Source organism: Echeneis naucrates, chromosome 21 (genome assembly GCF_900963305.1).
Source record: "Echeneis naucrates chromosome 21, fEcheNa1.1, whole genome shotgun sequence".
NCBI lineage: Eukaryota > Metazoa > Chordata > Actinopteri > Carangiformes > Echeneidae > Echeneis > Echeneis naucrates.
The window spans coordinates 13,360,601-13,378,477 of NC_042531.1; the positions used below are offsets into that span (position 1 = coordinate 13,360,601).

The 17,877-nt window shown below is 38.1% G+C and overlaps 1 protein-coding gene across 1 annotated transcript in view; it reads right to left on the reverse strand.

Annotated features, from left to right (window-relative positions):
- Positions 1-17,877, reverse strand: part of cps1 (carbamoyl-phosphate synthase 1, mitochondrial) — a 42,680-nt gene that overhangs the window by 16,871 nt on the left and 7,932 nt on the right. The window contains exons 14-26 of the mRNA XM_029530158.1: positions 16,910-17,099; positions 16,534-16,691; positions 16,141-16,269; positions 15,130-15,274; positions 14,017-14,227; positions 12,945-13,143; positions 12,658-12,834; positions 10,369-10,487; positions 4,691-4,832; positions 4,144-4,209; positions 3,917-3,980; positions 3,583-3,764; positions 1,213-1,407 (exon numbers count right to left, since the gene is read on the reverse strand). Coding sequence (XP_029386018.1) covers positions 1,213-1,407; positions 3,583-3,764; positions 3,917-3,980; positions 4,144-4,209; positions 4,691-4,832; positions 10,369-10,487; positions 12,658-12,834; positions 12,945-13,143; positions 14,017-14,227; positions 15,130-15,274; positions 16,141-16,269; positions 16,534-16,691; positions 16,910-17,099 — 1,977 coding nt within the window. The remainder of the gene's footprint in view (positions 1-1,212; positions 1,408-3,582; positions 3,765-3,916; positions 3,981-4,143; positions 4,210-4,690; positions 4,833-10,368; positions 10,488-12,657; positions 12,835-12,944; positions 13,144-14,016; positions 14,228-15,129; positions 15,275-16,140; positions 16,270-16,533; positions 16,692-16,909; positions 17,100-17,877) is intronic.

Sequence of the window (17,877 nt, forward strand, 5' to 3'; positions counted from 1 at the left end):
AAATGTAAAACTTTAACACATTTGTCTCCTCAGATACTCCCCGTCTCTGAGGTAAAAATCATATTCACAGCCCACAGAGAACAAACAGAGTTTGAAACTCACCTAAAAGCAGTTCTTTAGAAAATGGTTTCAATGGACCTTTCTTTTCTATTTGAATCTTTAAGTAACCCATATAACGTTAAAATGATTTGATATCGAATCAAGGGCATGCGTTTGTGCTTGCCTTCATGGTAACAACCCTCCCAAACAACAAGCACCATTTTACCCGATGTAAAATCAACCAAACACACTTAAAAAGGCCTCAAGAATAAAATGTATAATCCCATATGTGCCAATCAAATCAAAAGAATAACAGGGAGAAAGTGCATTTCCAGCCTATAAGTGGAGCCTCAATTCATTCCCCTTTTGATTTTGTTTCATTTCACTCAGAGTAAAAGAGCTGGAGTTGTGGAAGGAATCCAGCAGTAGGAGAAATGCTGTACGTCCTACTCCTCTTCCTCATCATCATTACCGTAATTGTTCTTTCTCACTTTCTCTGTCTCTCTGCAGCACTAGCCCTTTTTTCTCTATCATTACCCACCGTTCACTCACCAGGTGGAGTACCATTTCCAAACACAAAATAGCTTCCCAGAGACCTCCCCTCGGCTGCTCTGAGTTATTCTGGCCCAATAAAACAAACTGTTTCCTCAAGATCGGCAGGGAAAAGGGAGATGAACATAAACACCAGAGAAAAGAGCAACTTCATCTGTGTGTGTGCCAGCTAATCACTCCTCAGCGGTGACTGAATATATGAGCAACAGTGATGGAAGAAACATATTTCAGCTGCTAACACATTTCAGTGCTCCACATGTTACACAAAAGGGCTTGCCAGTGCTTTGTTCACTTGTAGCCATCCACTGAGTTGAAAGCACCACACAGTGCATCAGCTGTATGTGAAGGAACGTTAGAAAAAATAACTAGAGTGAAGTTGGCTAGTAGATAAAAGTGTGACGTCAGCTTGCTGGTTGGGTGGATTATTATCTTAGATAACTGCAAGCGATAAAAGGTGCTCCAGTGGTGTTCAGGTCCTGCTCTCAAACACTTCTCTGCATTGTTAGAGCTGACCTTTGAAAAGATGTGTTGGTATTGTCTCAGTGCATATTGCCAAATATCATGTGACAACATATCTTTAACACAACTGCGACCTATTATTTATGTGTTTCTGTTTCTCACTAGAGAACTGAGGGCCCTCCACGGGGCTTGAGCCACCCCAAGGTCATCGAGGACCCTGGAGAAGATGGAGCGCTCTTCAGCCCGGTCGATCTGCAGAGGGCTCGTTCCAAGAATCTTCACCCCGTTTTGGTGCAATGGGACGGCCAGATTGTTGGGGATCTGGCCTCCCACTGATACAATGCTGCCAGAGGAACTCTAGAGGAGAGGACAGGGGAGTGGAGGAAAGGAGAGAGAGGGATGCAAGATAAAAAGATGATAAAATAGCAGGTAAAATCATGGGAGAGGGATACTCGGTCAAGTTGTGGACCTCCTGCCACTGGCCTATCAGCAAAGATTTACAGTCTCCAAAACCTTAGGGTACATCCAATTACTCTGGCCACTGATCACACAGTAAAAATATGTGGAAAAGAGAACCAATTATCACCAAGGATGGAGTTTATAGTGCATTACAAAATATTCAGGCATAACATTTCATTTCATAATTTCAGTCTTCAGTTTTTACTCATCAATCTCCATCAATCACAGCCAAAGGTGCTTGAACTAAGTATTGAATACTTATGCCAATGTGATTTTTTTTTTTTTTTTTTTTGCATTTTTGTTTTTGCTTTGTCATTATGGTGTACAGAGTGTAGATTGATGAGGGGGATAAACTGAATCTAAATGACTCGAGAATAAAGCTGCAAAATAAAATAAATTTAACTTTCAGCATGCGGTGTGTGTGCGCAGAATAGAGCTCCTTTTCCTGTCTCGCTGATCGAGGGGGAAGCTGTTTCCATGGCAATGAAAGGTTGTACCACTTCATTATTCATGGACCTGCACTCCTGTTCCTGTCCAAGGTTTATCTCTAATGCTGTGTTTATCACACACACATAAAGGAAGGGGGACTGTAACTCTGAGCGAGGGATTGATGGTAATGCAATCTCCCTGAACAAACAAACACTTAATCACACTCTGATCCCATCGCAACTTAAACTAGATTATAATTCCCCTGCAATGGAAAGTCAGTGGGCATTAGAAAAGACACAATACAACAAAAATACAAACATCAGAGAGATGATCTAACAGAGACAGTCAGTGATACTGCAGTTGAGCACATTTTGTAACCCACAGGATTCCACACACACACACACACACACACGAGCAGCACTGGACAGTAAGACGACCATTGTATTAAGTACACGTCACAACATATCAAATCTGATTAAATGTGAAATCTTATTTATAATGCAATTTATCTTAAATGATATGCTTTACAGTTTGCCATTGTGTCAAAGTGATCAAAGGTCAAGCTCAAAGTGTAGATTTACAGATCACACACAGATGGACACACATTAAACACATCAACTATCTTCAAAAGACTTAATTGTAATAGTTTTTCATAAAATTACCGAAAGCTTCACAGCAATATAAGGTGTTTAATGCCGAGCACTACATTTAGCAACATACACAACCACATGAACAATGAGTGTTATAGAGGGGGTCATTAAATATTCACAACCCAGAAGAATTCTTCGCACCTGTAACTACAGAAATCTAAGCTCTTAAGTCTAAGATGAGCATGTTGTGCTGGATAATTCATGTCCCAATTAGGGCCAATTCAGAGTTCCCCCAATGTTGGTTTGCCAGAGAGAAAAGCTTGGGTTTGGATTGAAGTAGCCAGAAAAAAGCAGCATACCTCAGTTTACATTCTAATTCATTTTTATATATACATATAAATATGATTCACCAGAGAAGTTCAGGATATTGCTGGAATGTTTCATCCATGCCACTCTGAGCAGGGGGTACTTCTTTTTCTTCAGCACAGTGGATGCCTGCTCTTTGGGAGCGCCATGATAATAAAGCACAGCCAAGCTGATGTTTGATTTTTTGCATTTATAAAATTAATCTTGAGCTGTGCCAAAAGAAATCTGAAAAGTTATGTTAGAGAACTTTATTGGGCATTATGTGCGTGCATGTGTCCAGTCTCAAGGGAATAAACCTATCTGTCCTATATGCCTATCAGTCTAATATGAGGCAAAAGTTGCTTTTGGCTCATATTTAACTTGCATCTCCAACCTTTGACCCGGCTGACATGATGTATTATATATGCATTGTGTAATTGATCTATTCCACTCCACTAATGGGTAGCTCTAAATTGATTGGAATACAATATTTCACTACACCATATACATGAATAAATTAGTATTTATGAGCACTGTAGTAGGGTGCAGAAAAATGTTGTAGTGTTGTGCATTGCAATGGTGAGTTTAAGAATTCTAAGTTAGTTATTTAAAGTTATTTTCTATGATGAAAAGGAAATTCCAAATTTGCACAGTATATTGGAATTTTGTCACATGATAAAATACCATGTTCGTCTACATGCATCCTAACCTCTTGTTGGGTGATATCCAGAATGCGTTCCAGGGTCAGCTCTTCAAAATAAAGGCGGTCACACTCATCAAAGTCAGTGCTGACAGTCTCAGGGTTGTGGTTTACCACCACTGTCTTCTTTCCCATCTGTCTCAAGGCTCTGATGCTGGACACTGCACACCAGTCAAACTCGACACTGCTGCCTGTGGGTAGACCATGCAAATAATGGCATGGGGGATGGGCAATAGCATTTCCAAACAAATAATTATTAACCCATTTACCTTTTACTCGCATTTTTCACAATTGAATTTCCAAACATTAGAAAACTAATATGACAGCTTAGTGTAGGACTCACCAATGTGGTAAGGCCCACAGCCCAGAACCATAATTCCCTGGTCTTTAAAGTCGAGATCGTGCTCCTGATGAAATGGATAAATTAGCCAAACCACTGTTTAAAACAAACTCAATATTTTTGTAATTGCGGGTCATAACTTCAAAATAGTTTTGATCCTAATTGGGCTATATACAATGCATGCATCAAAATATCTACGTGTTTATTTTAATCTATCAGCAGGGACATACTTGACCGTGATAGGTACAGTAAAGGTAGTTGGTCATTGCCGGGTACTCTGCTGCTAAGGTGTCAATCTGAGGATAAGGATCAGAGAAATAAGTGGCTTCACATGAAAAGTTACTTGATCTGCTACACCCAACAGAGCAGCAGGAGTGAAAATGTTTAAATATTCATCTCACATTTGTCTCAATTAGCAAACCAAACCAATGGGAATATGGGGAAAACATATGAACCTAAAGTCATCCTAGTTAGAAGGTTTAGACTAGAGCCATTTGACATAATGAGTAAAATGACTTAATTTCAGTAACCATCACTATGAATTCATTGGTACGTTCATTTTAATAAATGCTTAAATGAAAGCATTAGTTGTGATGGACATTATTCCATTGCAGCATTACTACTTCTAAATAAAAAATGAAAGCACATTTAATACTGAAAACAAAAATAATGAAAAGATTTTTTGTTCATAAAGGTTAACCACTGATTTGGTGTCAAAAAACAAATACATAAATAAAATGAAAACATAAAATAACGTGACTGCTTAGTGATACTCACCTGTTTGACCCAGGGTCTGATATCATGAGTGAGCCTCAGCTCTCTGGCTGCTCTCTCACTGGAACCCAGAATCTGTCCAACCTGCCGGTCGGAGAAGCCATCCTGTTTGACCTTCAGCAGCAGCCCCTTAGGTACTGTGCCACTGTAGGAAAGACAAGAAGTAATGGCAACAATATGAGACTTCTACTGAGGAGATGAGAGACAAAAATGTATTTATACATTTATTGTAATTTTTCTGTTATGTTAGATTGTTTTGAGATTGTTTCTCTTTTTAAAATGTATATATATATACTTAATGCAGTTCTTAACATCCAGATAATTTTCATTGGAACAACTGGCTGTTTTGTATCTTAATCTTCTGGGTTTGATGATAAAACATGCCCAGCATGAATCAGGCATGTTATGTGAGGAAAGAGAAGCACATTGATGAGACAAAAAGAAAGAAAGGAAAACTGGGTTTTTTTCTGTGGTATTTCCAAGTCAACTGAACTAAGAGGGTCAATCCAGCAAGTGGGTCATGACTGGCTTGCCTCCCGAGCGGTGTGAACAGCCAACCTCAGAGCAATCAATAACACATTGACAAACGAGGCACCCAGGTGCCAGAACACCAGGTTGGCAAGGGCAACCATTTAAAAGCCATTTTAAATCAATAAAACTTTAATGTGATTTGTGAGGTTAAACAGAAATAAAGTTTAGTATCAGGGGGCATTTCTGAACTGGAACAACCCGAACAATTTCTAAACTTTTGAACAATTGTCCACCTGTACGTTCATGTACAACAAATTGTTCATGTATTAGTGCATACACACACACTTTTTTTTTTTTAGAAAACAAGGAAAACATTTATCCTTTTTGGTCAGAGCTGCAAAGTTGACATTTCCTCAGTGAGACAACAATATTATGTCTTTATTCAATGATTTTTGCTGCATATGTAACAATACAGTTTTTAAATGAAAATGAATATTCAGATGAGATAACTCGGAATGGTATTAATAGTAAATGGGCCGTAAATTTTATTGAATGAGCTTCCTTGTCAGAAGCAGGTGGTGGTGATTGTCGCTTTACAAGAGCTTCAGCCATTGTTGTCTTTTTAATACAAGAGCGAATAATGAGCTTTCTGAGCGGCACAACTTCTCAGGAGCAAATTCGAGGCAGTAAGTTGCAATCAGAAAGTCAAGAAAAGAGCCGGGGCTAGTTCGTTAGCACGCAAACTTACAATAAAAGCAAAGACAAAAACTGGCATTGCTTTTTACAACTCATGGTGAACAAAAGGTTCAATGCCAAATTCACCATATTTTCCTGGAGGCTAGTGAGTAAACCGTTATTAATGATGTTGGATGTAGCAAAACTTACACTTAAACCTGGCCTCTTTTGGCACAGTTTTGTACACTGCATATTGAAATTTGTTCATTTATTTATGCTTTAGCACCAAAAGGCAAGGTGAAATACTTGTGCAAAAATAAAGGCGTCAAACCTGCTTTCATTTAATCTTATTTTCTTCCAGGCTAGCTAATAATACCTCCACTAGTTACTTGGATTTTGTTCTGAGGTGAGAAAGGGAGACAGATTGCAACATGACAGTAAAGACTGGTCATAAAATAGGTTCAACACATGACCTATATGTACAGTATATTTACATCAAAGTATTTTCCATTTTTCTGTTTATGTTTATGTCCAAAGAAAGATGCACCATGTAAATAAAACAGCTGTAGAGCAGCTGAAAGGTTCTTTTGACAGAGTTTGGCTTACTCTCGTCCTCTGATTTCAGTTTTGTTTTTTTTTTCCAACGAAAACTAAAAACATAAATGCTTGGTAACAAAATTTATTTAATTCTTCTCATTCAACTCACACAACAAACACAATGTCAGACAGAGACAACAGGAGCAAAACCTTATTTCTGCTAAATCACTAGTTGGTCTTCCTACCCCCAACTGAATTATTTATGACTTTGTAGTGTAACAGTATCTAAAATGTCAAATGTGTTTTTACTCCCACTGCACATGGCTGGGCTATGAAATGACAAACCCCAGGATCAACAAAAGAGAGAGTAGCGAGATTCTGGAGTCTGATGAAGGAAAAAAAAAATGACCTGAGAACTTGGTTGTCCTGTCTGAAAAAACAATTTCAGAGGGAGAGGAAAATCCTTTGGATGCTGCAATTGTATAAACATCCTGAGACTCAAATAAAACATTAGGAGAGTGTGTTTTGTGTGTGCAGTGTACTTGGAGAGAGGAGGACAAAAGGAAAGCCTGATCACCTGGATTCACATCAACACAGTAATTGAGGCTATAAATGACAAAAATCAATTTCTATGATTTCACATATTTCATTTTGTTAATTGTTCACGATAGATTTCATTTGAACTTCATTAGAATTAATGGATACCGTACAATTGCAGTCTTTAACTGCAATTCACATCATGCATGGGGCTTTGTCAAGGTAAACTTCAGACTGGTATGTGTCTTGAAATGAATCAAAGTACTCCTGATGTCTGCCGTGTCTGGAGTGTACCAATAATCAGATGCAGCACTGGTTCTGGAAGCCAAGTTCTCTTGTCTGATCATGTGTTATTTTAGAATTAAAGAATTCTAGACAATAATTACAGTGTCATTAAATGACTCAACAACTGCTCAACCAATTACCCATGAACTAGAAATGTTTAAATATGTGGAACAACTAATTACACTTCTGACAAATTATTTTGATCTTAACCGAAACAACAATCCGCAGATTAAAACTCTTCCACCAATAAAGAATAAAGATGTATATATATATTCAATATCCCTTAGTTCAAACTTCAGCAATAAAAGAGCCAAAACACATTTTCACACACACACACACACACACACACACACAATGAATATGCTGACCAGCAGAGCCTGAAGCCCACCTGTACTGTAGCTCCATGCTCCATCAGGCTGGCAGGAGCCTATTGTTATGTCCCCATCCCAGTGTACCTTGCTTCATAGGCAAAGGAGACCACAACAGTCCACTGTGCGTCAGCAAGTAGCAGTGGACACTCACCAGGCAGCAAGCCATTAATTATTTAACAGCAGAGCCAGACAGAAGCAGCAGGCAACCTGTGGCTGAGCCATGGAAATTCACAGCAGCTTTGATTTAAGCTGTCCAGGTAAGAGCCAGAGGGCAGAGAGAGGAGGTGAACCACGACAAAAAAGGAAACAGACGTGAAGAGACTGGGGTTGATCTCATTTTTGAGGACCACATATTCCCAACTGGATAATACTGTTAGTTCTAGAAAGAACTAATTCAGACTTTCCCACAGATGTTATCTTAACTGGGTTATTTCAGATACAGTGTATTTGAAAAATGTGAGTGAGAAAATGTTGCAGGGGTATGTGGGAGGAGGAAAATGGAGCTAGAGAAAAAAACTGAATAAAATATTAAATTTATGGGTATGAAAACAAATAATCATTAAACATCTGTTCATTTCTATACTCAATCAAATCTAGTGTAGTTTCCTAAGAATTGCTGAAAGCAGGGGGTTAAACTTGCCCATTGTAGAAATATTCATTATATGGGTTGTTGTGCACTCTATTGGCTATTAGGGTCCTGCTGTGAGCCATCATCGTGTTCGTGTTTCTAAAATGTTTGGGTTTTGTTTTTTTGGAAGGTCTTTTGTAGAGTGTTATCATGATAAAGAAGAAGCAATTTAGGCTTAATTAAACAAGTCATTTAGAAAAGACAGGGATGTAAGGTTAAACAATTAAATAACATAAAAAGGTAACATTGAGGCATTGAGACTTGTCCAAAATAACAAATATTGCATTGCTGGATCATTATTCCCAGGCTGCATTATGCAAAGATTATGTTTTCAAGGAACATGCAGATTTTTCTGTTCAGTGACGCCTGGCTTATCAGGAGATTTCAAACTCCAAGACATATTTTATTAGATTGCAGAAACCCTCTTTCAAATATGAAAAGGGGAGACAAAATGCATCAACACACAAGTTCTCTCCATTCAGGGATTTTGGCACTATTTCACTGAATATTATCATTATTTCACTGACTCCACAATTTATAGTTACCCTACACTGTTAAACAACAAGACAGATTCAAAAGGGATTGCCATGCCATAGATTTCCTAATTCTGTTTGAGCAATTGATTCCATCCACATTGCAATAAAAGCTGGGGCCATCGATTAAAAACACGATGATTTTGTCCATAGATGCTTCAAAATCAACAAATCATCATCAAACACGTACATGAACAACAAAGTAGCTCATGGCAGGCCTGCTGAGCAGCTGTTGGCTGCAAAATCAGCCCAGCCAGAATTTCCTCTCAAGTGATATTCTTAAAATGTCATAATGTGACTGTAATGCAATTTGAAAATTCCTTTTTGTTATACTGTCAAGGCTTGCAATGTGCGACACAATATTGCAATCAAAAATAGCATTTCAGTCACTGATCCATGTAGAACCAGGGAGTCAACGGCTGACAAGGAGTATTTTCCCCATCCCATAGCTCAGGCTCTGGGGGATAACAGTCAGTTTCACACAGCTTTATGAATCTGCTCTACCAAATATGATAATCAAATTGAATAACAAGTATTTTGACACAATCAACAGGTTCATTTAGCATTGGATACATCTCTTTCAGGGTGTTACATATATCCTGTTGCTACTGCAGCACATCAATAAGGTGATGTGCTGCCTATTGTATGTTGTATGATTTTTTCCAGTTGTCAAATGTTTCCGAAAAGCAGCACTTATTTAACTACAACTATACAGATTTTCTACTTTGGCATTTGAAAAATGTTTCTTTCTTTGTGCTTTTGGACTTGGTGTTGGTGTCAAAAAGCTTTAAATTAAAGCTTTGTGAACATGAATGGTGATTTAAGGCATCATTCTCTGTAAATAAAACTACAAAGAATACCTTGTAGGATGTGTATTTGTAGAAAAGGAAAATGTTCACACTATTCTAAGCCCATGAGTTACACAGCAATGTGATTGAAATAATTTTAGGATCAATCTGCCATTGGCTCACTTGACTAAAACTCTGCCAACCCTGAAAACAGTTTTGGAATGCCGCTGATACCTGCTGATCGATATCAGTCTTACTAACTGTACAGAACGTTGTCAAATCTGGATGTACAACCATCTCTACAATCTGCTCACTAATAACAAATACTTTGAAAAGGTTTCAACAAATTCATGAACAAACAGACCAGTTTGCAAATATATGCATAACGTGACGCTATTGTTAACATATACACAGCTTCTGCTTAGGAGGTAAGCAGCGTGTTACTGCTACACACAATGTGTACAGGTTGGTAGGTTTCGACAGATAATAGTAGTTACATTTGGCAATATGTGTTCAATCATCAAAGAGTTACAGAGGCAGACAGATACCACTTTGGAATATTATATTTTACTATAGTTTAAACACCTAACACACAAGCAAACACCTATAACAGAAGCAGGTACACTACAAACACATGAACACACTTCAATCGGTGGCGTAAAACCACAAAAAAAAAAAATCCAAAAAGAATCACAAAGTCAACAAGACAAAAAATAAATAAATAAATAAAAATCAACCAGTTACCTACATATAAAAATAATGAAAGGTTACTTTGTTTGACCAGGGTGTGTAACTGTGTGTGTGTGTGTGTGTGTGTGTGTGTGTGTGTGTGTGTGTGTGTGTGTGCGCGCGTTACCTCTTATAGTTTCCGAGATGTTGTTCCAGCCGTGCTATCCTTTGGAGTTTGTGGAGAAACCACTTGTCTATGGCTGTCAGCTGGTGGATCTGATCCACACTTACACCACTGTGGAGGGCCTAAAAGAGAGTCACAGGCTCAGCATTATATTTATCATTCATCATTCAAGCATCTGTTCGGTTTCACAAAGTTTCTGTTTTACAATTATACATATATATATATATATATAAAAGGGGAACTGGCCATTCAGAATGCCAACTGTAGACACAGTGTTTTTATTCATTACTCCTTCAACATGTAAAGTCTATTGCAGGAATAATACATTACTTACATTGCTCTACTCAGCAAAACAGCTTCTAATATGACCGATGTCCTGCCCTGACAACAGCCTGTGAATATATATTAGGGCTGAAGCGATTCTTCGAATAATTCGAGTGCCTTGATTACAAAAAATGATGGAGGATTCGTTTAATTTTAACAGAGCATGTCATTTCACCCGGACTGCAGGTGTCTTTTGTTGCACTCCGTGTGTCAGCAAACACAAACAAATGCTCAAAAGCTGCTGTGTGGAAGGGTGCACTACTAACAGGGTAAAGAACCGAGATCTAAGTTTAAAAAAAATAATCTGTGTTAGTAGATCACCCTACCACAAAGCAGCTTTTGGGAATTTGTGTTTGCTGGCACACGGAGAGTGACAAGAGACACCTTCACACAACACAATGTCAATGGAGAGCTCGATTGTTTTCCCGTCCGGTGTGGGTGAGGCTTAAATGCGCTCTGTCTCTATGAAGGAAAGACATGACGACGACGAAAGCGATGATAAATGTTGATTGTCTAAAAAAAGGAAAGCAATTGCTCATTATTAAGTGAAATGTCTTATTTTCTCATGTATGTTTATAATTGCTCTTTGACTTTGACTTCTTGTGAGCATGAACATTTTGATTTTAATGTGCATTCAAACTCTCTTTCTGTTCATTAAATGTCACAAGTCTGGAGTCACTCAAGACTGTAATGGAGAGACATTTGCACTACAAAATGTAGAGGAAATCTTGGACAACACCACCAACTACACTCTACAAAGCTATCTGGTAAGACCGATTAGCATTTCAAGCTGCATTCAACATCTCACTTTGCTGCACTGAACAGTTCAGGAGCTCCTTCCAGCTGCCATCAGACTTTACACCTCAGCCAAAGGCAGTGACTCATGACATGGACTAAATTTGAACTGCATATATTGGTGAGCTTCTGGGCAACTTGAATTTCCACAGGGGGGGGGGGGGGGGGGGGGCGTGGACATTTATCTTTCCATCCATCTAGCTTTAATCTCCATCCTGCAGCAACAGCCACTTTATCTCTTCTTTCCATTCTTTTGTCTATTTTCAGTGCAGGCGATACTACCAAAAGACAAGTGTTTTTTAGTATCTATCTAGTACTATTAGAAAAAAATGAATAAACGATAACATTTTCAAGAAAGCTGTATCACAAAAGAGCAATACATTTCTACACTTCAGGAAGAAGAGAACACTGTGTCAATGAGGTGTGAGGGCACCAACACTTCACACCATGTCTGTATCTGTATGCATTTAACTGTCCTCGGATAAGATGTGGATCATTAATCCCTAATGCTGTGGCCTCTTGGATGACAGTATACTCACAGGAACATGTCTGTCTCCCCTGTCTGGACACCAAGCTCACACAGATGGAGGGTTTAAAAACTGGCAAGACCTACGTCTTCTGTTCTCTCAACTGGTGATAAAAGCATATTGAAGTGCTGGATTTTTGAATGTGCCTCACCTTTTAATAGTTCGCTCAACATCTCAACATTTTAATAATGCCACTTGTCCCTGTATCTAAAAGTGCCTATTAAAACTGCTGTTTTGTTTCATTTGAGTATTGAGAAAAAGTACATATTGATTACTATGAAATCGAAAAATCAAAATTAGCAAAAACAGATTTGCACGTGCATGTAAACATTTCTGATAATGCCACATTATCATTCAGACAATGCAACAAGGTTTAAATGATAATGCACAGTGGACTGTCGTGGTCTCCTTTGCTTATGACGTATTATGACTACTTTGCATCACTTAAATACTATCTACATTTCGAGCATTTCCACATAATTAGGCATTCACAACTATGCATGCAGGAAGGCCAGGGACGATCTCTTTGTCATTGCATTTCATATTTTTTTTCCCCTCATGATTTTTCTGGAACACTTCTAAAATGTATTTTAATGAGAAAACTGTCAATGTTGTTCAGAATTAAAACTATGAAATGGTAGGGTACCTTGGCAAGTGAGAAGATACGGGTGCTGGAGGGCACAGCCAGCTCCTGTTGTAGGTCCTGGGTGTCAGCCCAGGCTTTCTTGAGTGGAAGCCGGGGCACAAAGCCATCCACTGATGGATGGCACATCCTCAGGGCCTTCTGTACACTCTCCTCGAAAGTCCGGCCCACTGCCATCACCTGAATCAAAACACAGGAAATACAACACAGCACAACACGGGTGAGCGAGCACATTGAATAAACAAGTGAGTGTGTGATGGGCAAGTTGTTATGAGTAAATCCTCACCTACCTCTCCAACACTTTTCATGGCACTGCCTATTTCACGGGACATGCCCTGAAAGCGGTCCAGGTCCCACCGGGGGATCTTGGTGACAATGTAGTCTAGACTTGGTTCAAAGCAGGCTGTGGTCTTCTCTGATACAGCATTCTTTATCTCTGGTAGGGGGATTCCCAGAGCCAGTTTAGCAGCGACAAATGCTAAGGGGTACCTGTTAGACAAGGGTAGTATCAGGATAACAAAATTCACTTAATGTTGGACAGCAGTTTGAAAACTTCCTTTAACTCATTAGTATCTTAATCATCATTTGTAAATGGTACCGAATACAACTTAAATGTTTTTTTTGTATTGCACTGTCATCTTCAGGTATTTTATCACTGATATTTTGCTGCAATAAAACAATTCCAAGATTTACTTAAAACAAAAAAAAAAAAAAAAAGACTTATGTAACTCACAGTAAAAACGCAGTGGGTATGTTTGATTGAAAACTTACATTCAACATTCTTAATTTATGTCTGAATTAGTACAACTGTCTTTTCAGAAACATGGAGCATACATACTGTTAATGCTGCATTAGTTATTAAAACTTTAGAGATAGAGACTTTATGGCTGGCACAGATTCCATTTTAAATAAGTAAATGTTATTATTGACTCAAGTCACAGAGCACATTTTCAGCTATCTCCATGGAGAGAAAGTTTAAAACCTGTCTGATCTGAGAAGCTATTCACTTCCAGCGAAGCAAAGTTAATTTTCCCTCCAGTTAATAAAGTTTCCATACACACTATAATGCTGCAATGCAAGTGTCAGATCTAAAACTGCTGAGTCATGACAGTGCTGCAGACCATATTAGATTATATAATCATTTTTAAAATGGCTACTCAATATCATAATAAATATGGTGGAATTTCAACTACTTTCAAGTTCTTTTTGGAGACACTGACAGTAAACGGTCTATACCTTTGATGAAAATATGAGAACTACGAATAAGCTGCATGGAGAAGTCCACCAAAACGGAGACTTTACCAACATCCCATATCTGCGGGTCTTGTGTGTCTCTTTGTTTTAATGGATTAATTCTCTCACCCAGTGGCTTTAGACGCCAGAGCAGAGCTTCTGGACAGTCGGGCATTGACCTCAATGATACAGTACTCCAAAGATGATGGATGCAGGGCGTACTGTATGTTGCATTCACCTACAATGCCAAGGTGACGAACCACTTTGATAGCAGTCTCACGGAGCATGTGGTACTCCTCATTGGACAATGTCTGGCTTGGTGCCACCACTATTGAGTCACCTGAAGTAGAAGAAGAGAGGGGCAGAACGTCAAGCGGCTTTAGACTGTATGATCACTCCCTGAACTTGTTTTGGGTTGATGAGAAATTTGTGGGGAAATTATGTTAAAAGCAAAAAAAATCAAAAATCAAAAATAAAACAAAACCTTTTTAGTTTACTATTAAGAATTGGCACTGATCCAACGTAAAGAATTTGATTACACATCTCCACCTTTAAAAGCTGTTCCCTTTTCTTCACAACAACGAGCAATACATATACTATACAAATACTATATATTAACAAAATCAAGACATTAAATTTTGAGGCATCTCAATTACAACTTTCTAGGATTACTGTTAAGTAATGTGCAACAAAACAAGTTGACAATCCGTTAAATTTGTTGTGGAAAGTTTTAATCTATTGGATTCTATGGGAGAATCTCTGAGGCCACAAAGTATTACACTCGAGATAAACAACACAGCTGTCTGTTTGTCCCTTGGATTTTGTAAGAAGCACTGAAACCAGCTTTAATCTTAGGTACACCTCAAGCATCTCAGTCTATACAAGCTGTGTTGGCTGTGTTTAGAACTGAACTAAACCCAAAGGCTTAGGTTTTACGTTCTCGTATTGATTTTCAGTGCTATTCTTGATCTACAAAGGCCAAATCCATGGAATAAGACAAGGACCACAGCTGTCCAAAATATCTTTGTCATCTTGCAAGATACACAGAAAGGGTTGGCCAACACAAACAACCTGCTTGCCCTGAAAACAACAGAATTGAAAGAAAACAAATCAAGGTGAATCAAACACATCCAAAGGGGAAAAAAAAGAATAGAGTAAAGAAAAAAATAATAACAGAAAACACAGTGGTGGTTTGTCGAAATACACAGTTGTATATAGTAGTGTCCACTGTATGCTTGTTACCTGTGTGAATGCCCAGTGGGTCGAAGTTCTCCATATTGCAGACAGTGATGCAGTTATCAGCCACATCTCTCACCACCTCATATTCCACCTCCTTCCAGCCCAGTAAAGACTTCTCTACTAGGATCTGACTGCTCATGGCCAGAGCCTACAAGATATGCAAAATATTGACATTTTATGTCCAACATGCCCACGTTAACCTTTACAGAATAGAAAAACACAATAACAAAAAAAAACAAAAAAAAAACAAGCAATCTGCACCCCACTGATTTCAAACACTGTGCCTTTTGCTTTTCATTTTTGTAACTATTAATTTATTTGAACTATTTAACATTTATTTTAATGTATAGTTAACAACATACAAATTTGGATTAAATAAAATGGATGACCGTGCAAACTGTTTCTTATAAAAACATGCAATGAGCAGTGGTTAGGAGGTGGTTGCCTTGGATTTTCATTTTGTGTGTTTGTCGCAGATCAAAAAAAAGACCTTGTGAACTATACCTCTACCGTGTACTTCATACAAACAAGCTGAATAGTCGCTGACCATAACTGGCAAAAAACATTTGCCATTGAAAAATCTGAATGATACAAAAAACTGAATCACTTAAAATGGCAGATGAGAAAAGCAGAACAGACTGTGTGGCATAAAAAGCTATGTATACAATCTAAAACAGTCTAGCAAAAAAAAAAAAAAAAAATCAGCCTGTGATCACAGATTAGGACCAACTGCGCTGTCAAAAATAATGCTGGATACTGGATGAGTACTAAAAAATGTTGCTTAGCAACAGCAAACTCTTCCTTTCTTCTCAGAGGACCAAAGAACACTAAACTATTTCTGAGCTTTTATGTTTGAGCATATTTTTGCTGTAAACACAGGTGAAGGTATAACACTAAAAAAGTTCACTGGAATGATTAAGTGTCCAAAAAAAAAAAAAAACCACCCAAAAACATTTAATGTTAATACTTGTACCAAGGTACCTACCATCCCTGCCATGCTAAATTTATTCTGACCTTGTGGGCGGTTTCCTCCAGCTTTTCTTTGTTGGCACACAGACCAGATCCCAGACCTCCCAGGGCATAGGCTGATCGTAACATGACTGGGTAACCGATCTGTTCTGCTGCTTTCAAGGCATCAGACACCTGGAAACGGCACAAAAATATTATATTTCCCCCTCAAAAAAAAAAAAATAAAAAATAAATAAATAAATAAATAATCTGTTACACAAGCCATAACCCATTAAAGACCCAATGTTACCCATAATATATACGCATTTCATGTACATTTGCATTATAACCAAAACAGTGGTCAAAAAGGCATGTAGAGTTTAATTCCACCTACAAATGAAGCTTATGCATTTGTGTTGTGCATGCATTTATTTTCCGGGAGTGATCTTGTATCCTCACCAACTCTACAGCAATACTGGGGGCAATCTTTTCATCTATTTCCATCAGTTTGTCAGCAAAAAGCTGTCTGTCCTCTGTGGCCATGATGGACTCCACCGGGGTTCCGAGGACCTTCACCCCATACTTCTTGAGGACACCACGTTGGAATAATTCTACACCTGAATTGCACACAAATGCCGATTCACATACAAATGTTTGGTTAACAACAAGAACGCAAAACTCAAATTCATTAAATACCACATATGCCATATAAGCTGGTTTCTTGATCCCAGCACTACAAGATACCACAATGTTTTCCTCTACTAATGATCTCCACAGCAAATTTAAAGCACAAAATCAACAAACATATATCCAAGTTTATAAGTGTATGTCTTACCACAGTTAAGTGCAGTTTGCCCACCCATGGAGAGCAGGATGGCATCTGGGCGCTCCACCTTGATAACTTCAGTTACAAATTGTGGTGTGACGGGCAGGAAGTAGACTGAGTCTGCCTGCTTGGTCCCCACCTCGTTGGTCTGAACTGAGGCGATGTTTGGGTTCATGAGAACCGTCTTTATACTCTCCTCCTGCAAAATGTCCACTAGTTTAATTTTGATTACTTATTACTGTTCAAAAGAAAACTTCAGTAAAATCATTCATCTGTGCTGTTACTTTTACCAAATGTATGTCTTTTTTTCAATGTGCAACTGGGGTTTTTACAGCGGTCCATTTTTCACAGCAGACAATTTCATCTGTAGTACTGTTCCCATTATAGATGGTAGCGTTTGGTCAAAGATCATCATCCCTTCACAATGTCAGGCCACTAACAACAAGACAGCTAACAAAATGTCTCTTGTGAAAATGGCCTATTTAATCCATTACAGGAAAATGGTCATCGTATTTAGATTGTCCATATATCACAGCCCTTCTGTACATTTTCAGAGAAGTCACTTCTAAAGCTAAAGTGAGGTTAAATGCAGCACTTATAAATTCAGTTTGGTTTCAGCTCAGCAAACACATTAGGAACAGACTCATCTTATCAGTAAACAGTAGAAGAGAAGAAATCTATTAATCTATTTGACAAACTGGCCACTAAAATATCTGTCTGTCTGTTAACAACAAGACCATTATATAAGTCAGTCTGAAAAACAGGTTTCAGATAACTTTGTTTTTTTAAAGGATATATAATAATACTTAAATGCTTTTCATAGGAATTGTAACAGAATTAAACTCAAACAACAAAAACACTATTTATTATAATCCATTTAGCTGTAGATATTATTGCACTAACTTTTATTTAATATGTTTTACATTAGTCTCAGGATAAACAAATGCATGGTACAGAGAATAAGGTACAGGCAATAC